Here is a 14,693-nt window from a genome sequence, read left to right as displayed (position 1 = left end):
AATGCTGGTAAAAAGTTCTCTTGTGACCACTTTAAAACTGAGAATATACCTAATAAAACTATTTACAAGATAGTTAAACGCGCTGAAAGTGTATCTGGTTACCAAAAAGTTCAAGGAAGTGGAGAAAAAGCTAAAAAAAATGACCAAGACAAAGATTAAAAGGCTCAAACTTATGTTTAACCATAAAGATGGAGTCAACGACAGGCAGCTAAAAAAGTTCAACTGTGCTCAGCAACACATCAGTAAAACATTAAAAAAAAAAAACAAAAAAAAAAACAAGAGAAAAAATGACATATCCAAAATGTTCTGACAAGCAAAAAGCAGTTGCTAGAACTAAATGCAGTCAATTGTGTCAGAAACTCAAAAATCGTAAGCCAATCATTGATGATAAGTCTTATTTCACGTTAAATTGCTCCAGTATCAATCGAAACAATATATTTTATACTAGCAATCTAAAATCTACTCCATCTACAGGTAAATATAAAAAAAAACAACAAAAGTTTCAAAAAAATTTCTTCTATACATTGCTTTTTCTGAAAATGGCATTTCTCAGCTCTATTTTGTGCTTAGTGGACTGACTGTAAATCAAAAAATCTACTTAAACAAATGCATTAAGAAGAGACTTATTCCATTCATTGAAAAGTACCATTCAGATATGTATTCTGGTTCGATTTGGCATCTTCTCACTATGCAAAAACAGTAATACCTAAACAAGAAAAAAGTGCATTTTGCTGAGAAAGCAGATAACTCTGAAAATTTGCCAGAATGTTATTCTATCAAAAATTTTTGGAGTATTTTAAAAAGCCTTATCTATAAGTATATTTGTCATGCAGAAAATCTTAAAGAATTACGTTCTAGAATCAAGTATTGCTCTCATAAAGTTGATATTGAGTTCATACGGAGTTCAGCTCAGTCTACACCAGACCTAGTTGATAAAGTCAGAAGGAATGGTTTAATTGAAAATAATTGATTATATAGATAAAAACTAGAATAAAAATACTTTCTAAAACATTTTTCCTTTTTGTTTTTCTATACACCTTAAAAGATTTATGTGTCGTTAAATCCAGTCTCGTTTTTCAGTTGTCACCCGTTAAAAAAACTTTACTTCTCATAGACTATTATCAAAAAGTTATATGCAAAAAGTATAACTTTATTTTGTATTAGGGAAAATTGCTATATCATATAGGTATGTGTCAAGGACTACTATACGGCAGGACGCGCAAAGTCGATTTCCTGACTCCGCTAGCGAAGGCCATTCAATATTTCTCACTAAACTCTTATTTAACCGTCTGGTCAATAACCGGGTACCCGGGTATCCATTCCAGTTTCCAAAGTAGAATTTGTTAACTTCCCTTTAAAATATTTTTATGACTGCTCGGATCCCCAAAGTTGAAGTAGTTTGACACCACTTTTTCGTCAAAATATTTTGGAATCAATCATTCAATAGCAGTTATTAACTATCAAACTCGATACCTCCTCCGTTCAATAACCGGGTACCCCGCTACTCACTTAAGTTATTATAAATGAAAGCTGGGTTTATACACAATAATAAGACTGTTTATTAAAGTATTTTTTTTATTTAAACACATTGCCATAAAAAATAACAGAGAAGTTAATTATTTAACACACTCCTCACATGTCGTGGTTGAAACACAATGCTCATCACAAATAGGGAACCCACATATCGAACATGATTTTCGAGTTTTGCGACGTTTTTTAAATTCGCTGGTGAGACAAACATGGCATACCCCAGTAATCTTTTTCCTTCTGGTTGAATCGAGTTGTGCCTGGGGTTTAGAAGATTTAGATGCTGTTGGTTGCACATATGGATTTATTGCTCGACCAAAAAAACTTTCAATTGCCACTTTCGTAGTAAACTGCCTCATGATTTGTGGATTATGCGAACGTTTTTTAACAAACGGAGTACACAGCTCTCTGCCCAGTTGCCGATAAAACAATCGTCGCTCATATGATTTTTTTGGAAGCACTTTATTATTCTCATAATAAAGGATATATGCTGCAAGGCAGGCAACATCGAGAATATTGTAGAAAAATGCTAGAGGCCATCTTTGAGTTAGTCTTTTAGTAGTGTATCTACCAAGCATTTTATCCATTGTGTCAACACCAGCTTTTGACCAGTTGTAAAATTCAATAATTTCTGGTTTTTTCTTTGCATCATCACCGATCTTTGCTACCTGATGCATTGATGATAGCATAATCACTGCTTTGTTTTTTTTGGGCACATAACTACACATGGTTACTTTTTCATGAAAGCCAAACACGGTGGATAGTTCTTCTCGTGTTTTCAATGCAGTCATTGCTGGTGGAATGCATGTCTTATTTTTCTTTAAAGTGCCAACAATTGTTAGATCCCAGGATAGTAAAGATTTTGCCAATGACAGAGTAGTGAAGTAATTGTCCATTGTAATGTTTCTACCGGATCCTTTGTATTGTACTACCAAGTCTTTTACAACTCTCTCACCAACATTTTTCTCACGACCGGCACTTGATTTTCCAGTGTAAATCTGACCTGTGAGGGGATACGAGTTTTCTGCATCACATATCCACCATACTTTAATTCCATACTTGGCTGGCTTTGATGGAATATATTGAGTGAACTTAGTTCGACCCCGATAAGGGTAAAGTTGCTCGTCAATGGTCAGGTGCTCTGTTGGGTTATGTTTTGCTAAATTACTATTAAGCATTGTCCAAATGTCTCGTATTGGAGCAGCTTTATGCGTTGAGCACGAGTATTAGCATCATCAAATCGAATAAAACGAATGATGTTCCAAAAGCGATTGATGCCCATTGCTGCACGATACAATGGATATGAGTACGACTGCCACATATCCTTTGTATTGTCAGTATTTGAGTTGTTGGCGCCAGAGGTTATCAAAATAGCCAGGAATGCATAAAATTCCTGAAGTTCAAGATTTTGCCACACTAGTTGTTTTTTCATTGGATTTTTTTCATTATATGTTGTATATGTTAAGTTTGCTTTTTTATTCGTATGACGTATAATGATATCAGCCATTTCTGGAGTGAAAAATAATTTGAATGTGTCTAGAATTGACAGCATGTTCGTATTTCTTTTAGGCCCACACCTCTGTCGCACAATATTATGCCTTGCAACTTGATGTTCACTTTTTGGTATCTCAGTCCACTTAGTACCATCTTTTGCTATCATAGTTGGCCCACTAACTGGCGTTTCTAATTCACTTTCTTCATCTTCTTCATCATCATCTTCTATTTCACTTTCTTCATCTTCGCCGAGTGCATTCTCATCAACTTCTTATAAAAATATACACAATATATAAAACATTATATTTCAAAATCATTGTTGCATAATAGAAAATAGAATTGTAAATTACCAGTATCATCAAAATCCGAAGCTGCCACTTCACTCTCTGGTAAAAAATCATCATCGTCACTATCCAACACGTGGCCATTGCCAGACTCTTCACCATCAAATATTTCGAAAACATTTCTATTGAAAAAAGTTTTCAGTTTATTATTTTATTTTTTGATTAAAAGTACAAAACAATTTATTCAAAAATAAAACAAGGAAATTACTCATTTATCCATCGTATTTCCATAACTCCATCCATCATCCATTGTATTATCCATTACTCAATACGATTATTTACTTATAGTATTATTAATTTCTAATAAAGAAAAAAAAACTTCTCTTTTTCACAATAAATTTTGAACATTATAGTTTTGTTCTTTTCACTACACAGTTGGTGGGTACCCGGTTATCCGGTTATTGAACGAATGGTGAAATTTTTCGGCCAAATTTAGTTAACCGTACGGTTAACTAAATTTGGCCGAAATAACGTTTTATAAAATCAAATTACTGAAATATTATTAAAATAATTTTGCGTTATTGTTAATAAAAAGTTAATAACAAATTAAAAACTTATTTAAAAAAGCATAAAAATTCCTCTGTGAAAAAACGTAAACATATCCTCTAGAGATTTTTTAACAAAGTGAAAACTTTAAAAAAAACAACATGAATTTATTATAATTAACTTCTTAAAAAAAGAAACAACAAAATATTATATATATATATCATAATGACATTATTCAGCTAGGCGTGCCTTCTTAATTGATGTCTGATAAAGACATGCATTTTTCGATTGGTCTTTATCCAAATTCTGCATTCCATGTAGGAGAACATTTGCCAAACGTCTGAAAAGGCTTTTTGAAGATAAACCTAAATCATAGTATGTGTCCATTACAGAAAGAATGTTTATAAATCTTTTTCTACAACATGCTCTGTGTTTTTTTTCTTTTACAAAGCATAAACCAATTTTAACTAGCTGATAGGTATACTCATGTGGGACTGTCAAATATCCCCTTGAAACTTCCTCAATAAAGTCTTTAGCTTCATTTGTTAGTTTAGGTTCATCATCTGGATAAACTAGTTTACCTTTACATTTTTTCTCAAGCCACCCTGCTACATAGGCAGCAGAGTTCTCTTCAGTTTCAAAAAGACTCACATCATAAATGCATGTTTCAATTGAGGTTGCATCTTCAATACTGATTGGGCCCTCGCATATGTGACCTTTTCTATTGGGTTGCCCTATTTCCACTGATTCTAAAAATGATGCAGCAAATCGAGCTAAACGCTTTTTAAAAGCAGAGAAAACATCACCAGCTGCCATAAAAGCATTTGCCCCTGTTGATTGTCTACAAACAGAAAATTCTCCTTCTATTCTGTCACTTTGTAGCTCACAAAGCAAAACATAATCAAAACCAACTGAAAACAAATGCTTACAGATAGCTATCAACCCTTCAGTGGTTTGCACAAGGGCTTTTTTGGTATCATGGGTAACACGCTGAACTCGTTCAGGTCCATGTTCTGATTTCATACATTTAAATATGTCTAAAAATAATTGAAGATTATTTGAATCTTTATCTTGCACAGATCGGTTGTGATCTCTCAGCCTAATATCTTGCCCTTTTGCAGAAACATTCACAATGTTCCACCAATCTAAAATATTCTGAATAAAAGAGGAGGTTTCATAAGCTCCTTTTAGTTTTAGGGCAGCTACTACTTTCTCATTAAATACTCTTAAAACATGTTACACATTCTGTAGTCGAAGTCTCGAAGGATAAACAGCGGCATAGGATAAAGGAGCTGATTTTAAAATGTTCTCTTTCTTATATTGATATAGACCTTTCACATCTGAAAATGAAGCTATGGTTTTATTATCTAAAGATATCTTTTGACACTTTTCAGAAATCCAGTTATTTCGTAAGCATTTAAGTAGATGAACTGAGTCAAACAAAAGAAACCAAACACGATGATCATCTAATGGATGAATGGCCTGATAGTATTTCTGTTAAATATTTTGCAGTATTGCTGATTGATTTTATGATTATCAGTTATAGATCCTAAAACTATTCCACCATGTTTTTCAATTATAATAGCAGCTTCCTTCACAACAAAAACTGATACAATGATGTTAGTTTGTGAACAGGAGTAACAGAAATCATTAAACTAGGTCCGCCATGTAAGCATTTCATCATAACACATTGCATAGAGGTTGCTTTGGATTCTGGATCATTTTTTGCCATCCCATTTAAAACTCCACATGAATAAGCAACTGTTGGTCTAATCTTTACCTCGTCAACTATCAAAATAACATTTTTCTGGTAATTATTCTTTACTTTTTCAAATGTTTTTTGTAAAACCTGATCAATGTTAGTGGCAGAAATTATAGACTGCAGCTTTCTTTTACTTGGAAGGACTAAAAAATCACGAAGTTGATAGTAGTTGCAGTTATAAAAAGACTCAATTGCAAAGCAATAATCAGCTATAGAAAAACTTTTGTTACGCAAGAGTCTAAGTTGTCTTGTAATGAAATTCAATTTCTTTTGGTTAATATCATCATCTAATTCAAATTCATTTTCTGAAAGAGTATTTGACACCTTTTCAATAACATCATTAACATAGAGTTTATAATTATGAACTAAATTAATTGCTTCGAAAAATTGTGAGTAGAAGATTAAGCCATTGTTTGGATTCAATATATTAACTAATGAAACACTAATTCCATGTTTAAAAGCAGAAAAAGTTGGTGGTGAACACAAGGTACACTTATCATAAACAATAATTGTCATAAAACTCTTTTTGAAATCTTTTGACATAAAAATGCATAAGAATTTATCCTCTTGTCGAGATATTACTATATTTTCATACTTTTTGTGTGATGAAATACTTCAATTGCTGATCTTCAGGCTTATATTGACGAAGCACATTTAAGGCCAGTCTAAGAAAATTTCGTTTTTTTTTCGTGTTATTTTTGTTTAAACGCGTGTGACGTATTTTCACCTCGCGGGATTGATCGCATTAAGTGTTAGACGTTAAGTATACCGTTATCAAAGGCCGACATTGTTTTTATAGAAACAGCCGATAATAGATAAAAATATACATCTATCAAATCTATACATTCATATTCAACAAAAAATAGTACTTTATTTTTATTAAATGTAAATGATTATATTTACCTATTTAAAGTGTAAGTTCTTATTGAACTTGAGGTTCCAAAATATTACATCATTTTTGAGAATACTGCTCAGAAATGCCTTTATTGGTTCTACCAAATTTTTCTTAAGGAAAAAATTGGACAATTTACTAGATCTTTCTTCGATAGGAATGTGAAGAAACCGGCACTAAAAACCCTCATACTTTTTTTGAATGATGGATTTCTTTTAGGCCTTCTAAAATTTTAGCTTTCGTATAAAAACACTTATAGAGTTTAGCTATGTTCTTAGGTTCGAATTTAAGTGTTCCAAACCTATTCAACTTTGTACACTTTTTTTTTGTGCAAAATTCGAAATTTGCACGGTAGAAAAAGGAAAAACGAAGTAAATACTCTCTAAAAGTCTTTTGACTTTATAAAGGGATTTGTCACTCACCTATAATACAAAAAGGCTAAAAGTCGACCCTGGTATATATTTTTCCTGATAATTTTATTTTTTCACTTTTAATTACCCCAAGCACAGGCTACATCTTAACATTTGACTCTAACAAATCAGGAGATGTAGTTTTTTCTCGCAATCAACAAGTCACTAAATAGCAATAATTTTCTCTTCTAACTAACTCTCCCTTTTTACAAATTTTCTCCTTTATATATACCCCATGCTTTTCTTAAAATATCCTTCCACAAACCGTCATAAATCACCACAAACACATATTTACAATTCTTATTGGTAAATCTATTAAAGCTATTAAATCCCTAACGTCATCAAATGTTCTAGAACTTTCCGAAATTACACTCCTCCTTGATCCTTACGGATCATCCAAATAGTAATCAAGGTATTTCGAAGGCATGCGCCGTTCCCGACCACTCCGTCGCAAAAGCATGTCGATTTCTTGGGGTCTATCTTCAGCGTCGATATTTTCCTCGTTCGTCTCTAATACATCTTTAATTGGATCTCCTTGGTTTTCAGCGTCCACTTGATCAGTTTCAACATTCATCTCTACTTCCTCATCAGGGATAATGTAGGGCTGAGTATCAGTTCGAGGTCTAACATGTTTCACATGACGCGGAATGCCGTTCACTTCTACGGTTTGGTTTAACGCATTCCGAGTTACCGTAGCTGGTTGCCACTTTGTATGGCACCTCGCATTTGGTGGTTTCAGCCAGACTTTATCGCCAATTCGAAATCTCTCGTTCAGGACATTTCGTGCAGGAAGATTCTCTTTTTTCAATCCTTTCACACCAATGGGGTAGCTGTATATTTTGCCCATCGGGCTTGCACCATTTTTGTCGGCTGAGACATTGTACCAATATAGTGCTTCCGGTATCGACATTTTTGATCGTTCTGCTATTCTCTTGATCGTACGGTGGTTTCTTTCCACAATTCCATTTCCTTCAGGATAATAAGCGGCTCTATATCTAATTTGCACTCCCCAACTATCAAGGAAACTCCTTATCTCTTTAGTCTTAAATGTTGGCTCATTGTCAGTTAATATCTCAGACGGTGCTCCACGTTCACAAAAAACAAGACGGAGTCTCGGACTATGGCAACACTTCCGTATGAGCTCGATAATTGTCGCCACAACGCGTATTTTGAAGGTCCACAATCAATTAGACTCAAAAACTTGTCAGTGCCATAATGCGTGATATCCATGGCCAATCTCTCCCAGTTTCCTTTAACATCCAATTTTCCTTTTTCCCACCGTATTGGCGCTGGATCTATTGACTGACATGGTTCGCAATTTTTTATCACACTTCGAACATCGTTTTCAGTAGCAGTCGGAATTGTTTTACGAACAAAGTTTAACGTTCGATTCACTCTAAAATGTCCAGTTCTTTTGTGTATATTGGAAATAGCTTCAGCCTTCGTAGCTGCGACTCCCATGCAACTATTCCGACACTCTGGCACAGTTTGTTGAGCCATCTGCTGCGAACTCTAGTTAATGCGTCGGCCAAATTATCTTTAGAAGGAATGAGTTTCACCTCGACGCTAACATCGTATTCTTCAATTAGTTGTTGCAACACGCTCAGTCTTCTTCGAATCAGCATTTCCCCCGTCGCTTTTGATCTCAACCTTGATTTTCCCGTAAGGGCGTCAGAAACCCAGTGGTACACAGTCACGGAATCGGTAAAAACAGTCACTTTCTTCAGCTTCCACATCAGAGCCATATTCATTCCCCGTATCACAGCGTCTAGTTCTGCCATGTTTATATGAACATCAGACGTTTCTTTTCGCAGCCATGTTGCATCCTCCACAGTAGTCTCCCCAACTTGAATAAGAGCACCAATCGCTAAAGAACTGGCATCAACCCACACTTTTCCCTCATCACCACGCACAGCCCAATCACCACAAGCAGGCTCGCAGCGTTCCACCTCAGCAAATACTTCCTGAAGCACCCACTTAACGTTCTCATCACAAACATCATCGTCCCAACCCGTCGTCAGACTGACAGCTTTCCTCTTCAAGAGACTACAAATCACTCGCAACCAACCACACACGGGTAAATGTCCTACCAACTGTCCACAGATTGAAAACACAACTCTCCTGGTTAACTTTTGCGAGATAGCATCAACTCGATTCCCTCTGGACCACATCAGTTTGTTACCAATCCTAACACACGAACTCCATTATCATCAATCTGCTCACCATCTTTACTCTCTAAACCATATTTCAAAAAATGCCTCTTGACATAATCAAGACTCACCACACTTTCGTCTACGAAAATGTCGTCTACATAAGCGGACGTTCCCCTCTTCACCAATTCGTCTTGATCAATGACGGCACTCACAACGGATTTCATGATCATTGGCGCAACATTCAATCCGAAACCAAGTCGGGTCAAGCAATACCTTTTATTTCGAAACACCACTGTTTGGAACGGCCAAAGAGATTTATCAGTTTTTAGTTGAAGATAAGCCTTGCGTAAATCGATGATTGCTGGTTTGTTACCCATCCTTCTCCATTCTCTAAGCTTTTCGACACACACATCTGCATCTCTCGTGTATGCCTCAATGAAATCGTTAGCTTCTCTCCAGTCTAGAACAGGTCGGATTTTGTTGTCTTTGTTTCTCTGAATGACAGCCATTAACGGAATCTGCCCTTTGGGCGGCCCCAATTCATTTTCGTTGTACTCTAACAGCCATTTCCGATCAATCCATTCCTGTAGTTCGTTTTCATAGTCTGCTCTAGCGTATTGTGGAATTCCGTACTGTGCCACTTTATTATACAATCGGTTGGGGCCTTCTCCATCTCTCCATTTCCATTTGACTCTCCATTCAGCACCATTAAAAACTGCTTCATGATCTTTCTTTTTTATTTCGATTTTCTTGACTTTGTTCTTGTTCAAAGCCGTTGCTCCACAGTAACTTAATCCGAACTTCGCTTTTCCCAAAGGAGAGATGGATACTCCTCCTAGTAACTTAATGGAACTCATTCCAAGCATCATATCGACTCCAAACGGTTGGAAATCCACTAAAATAACCTGATCACGTGCTTTAATGCCATCAACCTCAAGAATCACGACCGCTGACCCAGTGCACTGATGAACCTTTCCTTCAAACGTTACTACCTTTTGAGAGTTTGAGTACCTACATTGACGTCTGGGCAGGAATTTTTTATTCAAAATTGTCTTCGAACACCCTGTGTCTACTAACGCTGTCGCAACCATACCGTTAACTTTCAAACGAATAACAGATAATGCGCTCATTCCACCGATGTTCAGGAGCGAGGTAGCGCAGATACCTCGCTCCTGCAATCGTTTCCCTGCAGCTTCCAGCATTTCGATGCAATGTGTCCTTCCTCACCACATTTAAAACATCTAACAGTCTTCGGAGACAAGCTCTTCGCAAGCGAACAGTTCTTTGCAATGTGATTCAAACCTTTACAGTTGTAACACACTAACGCAGTTTTTGTAGCATGGCGTCTAGACACAGCGCCAACAGCATCACTGTCAATCACATTTGCACAGTTCATAGCAGCTCTCACTCTGGGTAACATTTTATCAATCGGGTCCATTACGGCTCGAAATCTTGATGATAAGACTTCTGGCAAACCCACAACAAACGCCAAACGCACAGACTCCTCTGGTAATTTAGCTAGATAGGCTAATCGTCTTAAATCAGCTAAAAACACGTCAACTTTTTCTTCGTCACATAATTTTCGTTTTGTGAATAGTTCATATGCAGTGTAGGCATCTATAGAAAACGCCGCTAATAACACACGCTCGACTTCCACTACATTTTTTTTGACTTCCGCGGTTAAAGCATCGTACACTGCATAAGCAGCTTCTCTGAGAAGAATCGGAAAAAGTAGTTCAAGCTTTAAGTTCTGAATTTCAGCAATCACTTTTGTTCGTTGAATCCAAACAGCAGCATCCGAAGTGCCATCATACGTTTCAAACATATCAAACAATCTCATACTTGGTTCCATGGCCCGGTTAGCTTGTAGTTTTTTCTCGCAATCAACAAGTCACTAAATAGCAATAATTTTCTCTTCTAACTAACTCTCCCTTTTTACAAATTTTCTCCTTTATATATACCCCATGCTTTTCCCAAAATATCCTTCCACAAACCGTCATAAATCACCACAAACACATATTTACAATTCTTATTGGTAAATCTATTAAAGCTATTAAATCCCTAACGTCATCAAATGTTCTAGAACTTTCCGAAATTACAGGAGATAATAACTTACTTGAGTTTATGAAATAAAAACTTATAGATAACATAAGGTAGTAAAATTTTTTCTTTCTAAAACAAAATACACTTAAAGATTGTCTTTTAAATTGCATTAAAATTAGGTTTACTGGCCCTGTCATCAGTCTGATCCACTATGTGCTTTACATAACCATGCATGTATCAGCCTTTGTCAACTTCGAAAAGTTTTCCAAAGTATTTTCTAAAAATTAACAATGGAGAAGCTGACGAAAGAATGAAATTTAGCAAAACCCTATTGTGAGATTTAACACATTTATTTAAAGTGATCAATTATTGGTAAAAAAAGAAAGATTAATTAGTATTTAATGTTATCATTTCTTACCTTTGCGATGAAACAATCTGCTTAACACTATGATCTCATTCCCATATATTGCATTTTGAAGAGTGCTTGATATTTATTTTTCATTGTCCTCTGAGAAACAAGGATTAAAAAATTATCAATATTAATCCAGCACCTTGTATTTTATACACATTATAATGTAGTTATCATATAATGAAAAAAAAATTTAATGGAATGCAAGGAAGAAATTTAAAAAATCTCTCTCATATTTGTATAGGTTTTATTTAGACCAACCACCAATTAAAACTTCAAGGTTGACTAAAGACAAATAATTAATAAAAAACATTTGGATTTTGCAACTTTTCCTTGTACTTTCAAAACTTGTCTTGTTTTTTATCATTATTATATTTGCTGAAAAATGGAAATTTCACAAAACTTGTAGTAGTAATTGAAAAATTAACAACTTAGATGTATGTATGTATGTATGTATGTATGTATGTATGTATGTATGTATGTATGTATGTATGTATGTATGTATGTATGTATGTATGTATGTATGTATGTAACGGGTGACAACTAAAAAACGAGACTGGATTTAAAGACATATATCTTCTCAAAGGAATATGATTTTAAAAATAGGAAAACTGTTTTAGAAGGTATTTTTATTTTAGTTTTTAAATATTTTATGTATTTTTAGTTTTTATAGAAAAATGAATAAAAAAAAAAATTCAAAACAAGAAGAGATTAGAAAACGTGTGTATGAATTTTATTCAAATTACAAAAATGCTGGTAAAAAGTTCACTTATGACCACTTTAAAGTTGAGAATATACCTAAAAGTACTATCTACAAGATAATTAAACGTGCTGAAAGTGAATCTGGGTACCAAAGAGTTCAAGGAAGTGGAGTAAAAGCTAAAAAAATGACCAGGACAAACATTGAAAGGCTCAAACTCATGTTTGACCATAAAGACGGAGTTTCTCAACGACAGGCAGCTAAAAAGTTCAACTGTACTCAGCAACACATTAGTAAAACATTAAAAAAAAGAACAAATAATAAGTCAAGAAAAAAAATGACGATTCCAAAACGCTCTGACCAGCAAAAAGCAGCAGCTAGAACTAAGTGCAGTCGATTATGTCAGAAATTCAAAAATCGTAAACCAATCATTGACGATGAGTCTTATTTCACGTTAAACCACTCCAGTATCAATGGAAATGATATATTTTATACTAGTGATGTAAAATCTACTCCATCTACAGTTAAATACCAAACAAAACAAAAGTTTCAAAAGAAATTACTTCTATGGATTGCTTTTTCTGAAAATGGAATTTCTCGGCCTTATTTTGTACCAAGTGGACTGGCTGTAAATCAAAAAATCTATTTAAACAAATGTATTAAGAAGAGACTTATTCCATTCATCAATAAGTATCATTCAGATGGTGCATATGTATTCTGGCCAGATTTAGCATCATCTCACTATGCAAAAACAGTAATCATGTACCTAAACAAGGAAAACGTGCATTATGTTGAGAAAGCGGATAACCCTGCAAACTTGCCAGAATGTCGTCCTATCAAAAATTTTTGGAGTATTTTGAAAGGCCTTGTCTACAAGAATAATTGGCATGCAGAAAATCTTAAAAAATTACGTTCTAGAATCAATTATTGCCTTAATAAAATTGATATTGAGCTCATACGGAGCCTAGCTCGGTCTATACCAGGCCTAGTTGATAAAGTCAGAAGAAATGGTTTAATTGAGAACAACTGATTATATATATAAAAACTAGAATAAAAATACTTTCTGGAACATTTTTCCTTTTTGTTTTATCCTACTTCTTTAAAGAGATATGTGTCTTTAAATCCAGTCTCGTTTTTTAGTTGTCACCCGTTATGTATGTATGTATGTATGTATGTATGTATGTATGTATGTATGTATGTATGTATGTATGTATGTATGTATGTATGTATGTATGTATGTATGTATGTATGTATGTATGTATGTATGTATGTATGTATGTATGTATGTATGTATGTATGTATGTATGTATGTATGCATGTATGTACCTCCAACATATACCAAGTATATTACACAGAAAATGAATCATAAAAATTAGAAAAGATTAAGTGAAACATTAAATTCATTTTCAAGTAAAAACCAAAAACAAAAAGATAAACATAGCAACAAGACAACTGGTTTAACATATTTTCATGTAAAACTTTCAAACTAGAAAATGATTTTTGTTTTGCTTGAAACAGCTGCAAAGTATTTAAAAATCTAAAAGTTCATGCCAAATAAAATGTAATTTTGATCACATGGTTTCACCCGACAAAAAAATCTTTATTACTCTTATCGACTTTATTGCTCAAAGTGCCGTTAACGAAATTGCTTCTTTTAGTCGTATTAGGGACGACGCCGGAAGGTTATAAAAAACGTCGGATTTTCTGATCGTACCACAAATCACTAATTGTACAAGTGGATAATAATAATTATCGAAGTGTACTAGACTGAACATTACTGGCAAAGATCTGCATAGTGATCATTTTGTTTATTTTTAAAGATATTCCCCTTTTTCAGAAAAGACAAAATCCGTCATTACCCATAACGTCGTAAAAAATTAATATTTTAATTTTTAACAGCTTTTGCCTGGTAACGTTCATTTTAGTGAATTGTTTGCCAAAAATAGTTATGCTCAAAAGAAATGTTTAGTGGTGCAACCGAACACTCATAAAAGCGAGACATGCCTTAAATCACCCGAGTTTGGTGTTGGTAAACAAGAAAAAGGAACATTAAAAATACTTGGTGCACATGCTGGTCAAGTATAGCCAACAGGCACCTTTATTATTTCTGTATTTTCAGGCCAATGTTTTTCACATATAAAGAATTTAGATGGCTCCATAAAAAAATTTTTACTTGAAGGAAGTACGTTAATCCGGCGCTACTGCAGTTTCTCCCTCCCCCCCTTTTTTTTTTTTTTATTATTGATTATGATAGAGAATTTTATGCTGATTCAGAAAAATATAAAAACATGGACCTGAAAATCAACGGAAAGTACTCTAATTTGAAGTCAAAGTTGTAAAAAATCCCACTAAAAACCCTAATATTCGCCATTTTTCAAGATTGTGAACAATCTTGAAAAATGGCGAATATTACCGTTAACGAAAATAACGAAATAACGAAAATTAATTACCGTTACTTTGCGCAATAAATAGA

General features: G+C 34.3%; 2 protein-coding genes across 3 annotated transcripts; both read right to left on the bottom strand.

Annotated features, from left to right (window-relative positions):
• Window positions 1-1,557: 1,557 nt before the first annotated feature.
• Window positions 1,558-3,723, bottom strand: LOC149881211 (uncharacterized). 2 transcript variants are annotated; one of them, XM_090068446.1, is made up of 3 exons: window positions 3,574-3,723; window positions 3,372-3,487; window positions 1,558-3,291 (listed from the first exon to the last, which is right to left on the bottom strand). In XM_090068446.1, exons 1-3 carry the CDS (start codon window positions 3,609-3,611, stop codon window positions 2,687-2,689), a joined length of 759 nt encoding a protein of 252 aa, XP_089924572.1. In that variant the 5' UTR covers window positions 3,612-3,723; the 3' UTR covers window positions 1,558-2,686. The 2 variants fall into 2 exon arrangements, with proteins under 2 accessions (XP_089924572.1, XP_089924573.1); XM_090068447.1 differs by having other exon boundaries at window positions 1,558-3,288.
• A 5,359-nt stretch (window positions 3,724-9,082) lies between these two features.
• Window positions 9,083-11,643, bottom strand: LOC149881210 (uncharacterized). Its single transcript, XM_090068445.1, has 2 exons — window positions 11,530-11,643; window positions 9,083-11,388 (listed from the first exon to the last, which is right to left on the bottom strand). Exon 2 carries the CDS (start codon window positions 10,268-10,270, stop codon window positions 9,086-9,088), a length of 1,185 nt encoding a protein of 394 aa, XP_089924571.1. The 5' UTR covers window positions 10,271-11,388; window positions 11,530-11,643; the 3' UTR covers window positions 9,083-9,085.
• Between the last annotated feature and the right edge of the window lie 3,050 nt (window positions 11,644-14,693).

This window comes from Hydra viridissima, unplaced genomic scaffold (genome assembly GCF_058129835.1).
Source record: "Hydra viridissima isolate aposymbiotic clone 2 unplaced genomic scaffold, HvirCarnegie_v1 scaffold_12, whole genome shotgun sequence".
Taxonomy (NCBI): Eukaryota; Metazoa; Cnidaria; class Hydrozoa; order Anthoathecata; family Hydridae; genus Hydra; species Hydra viridissima.
The sequence above is the reverse complement of the archived record's forward strand: the minus strand, read 5'-3'. Positions and strand labels throughout refer to the sequence as shown.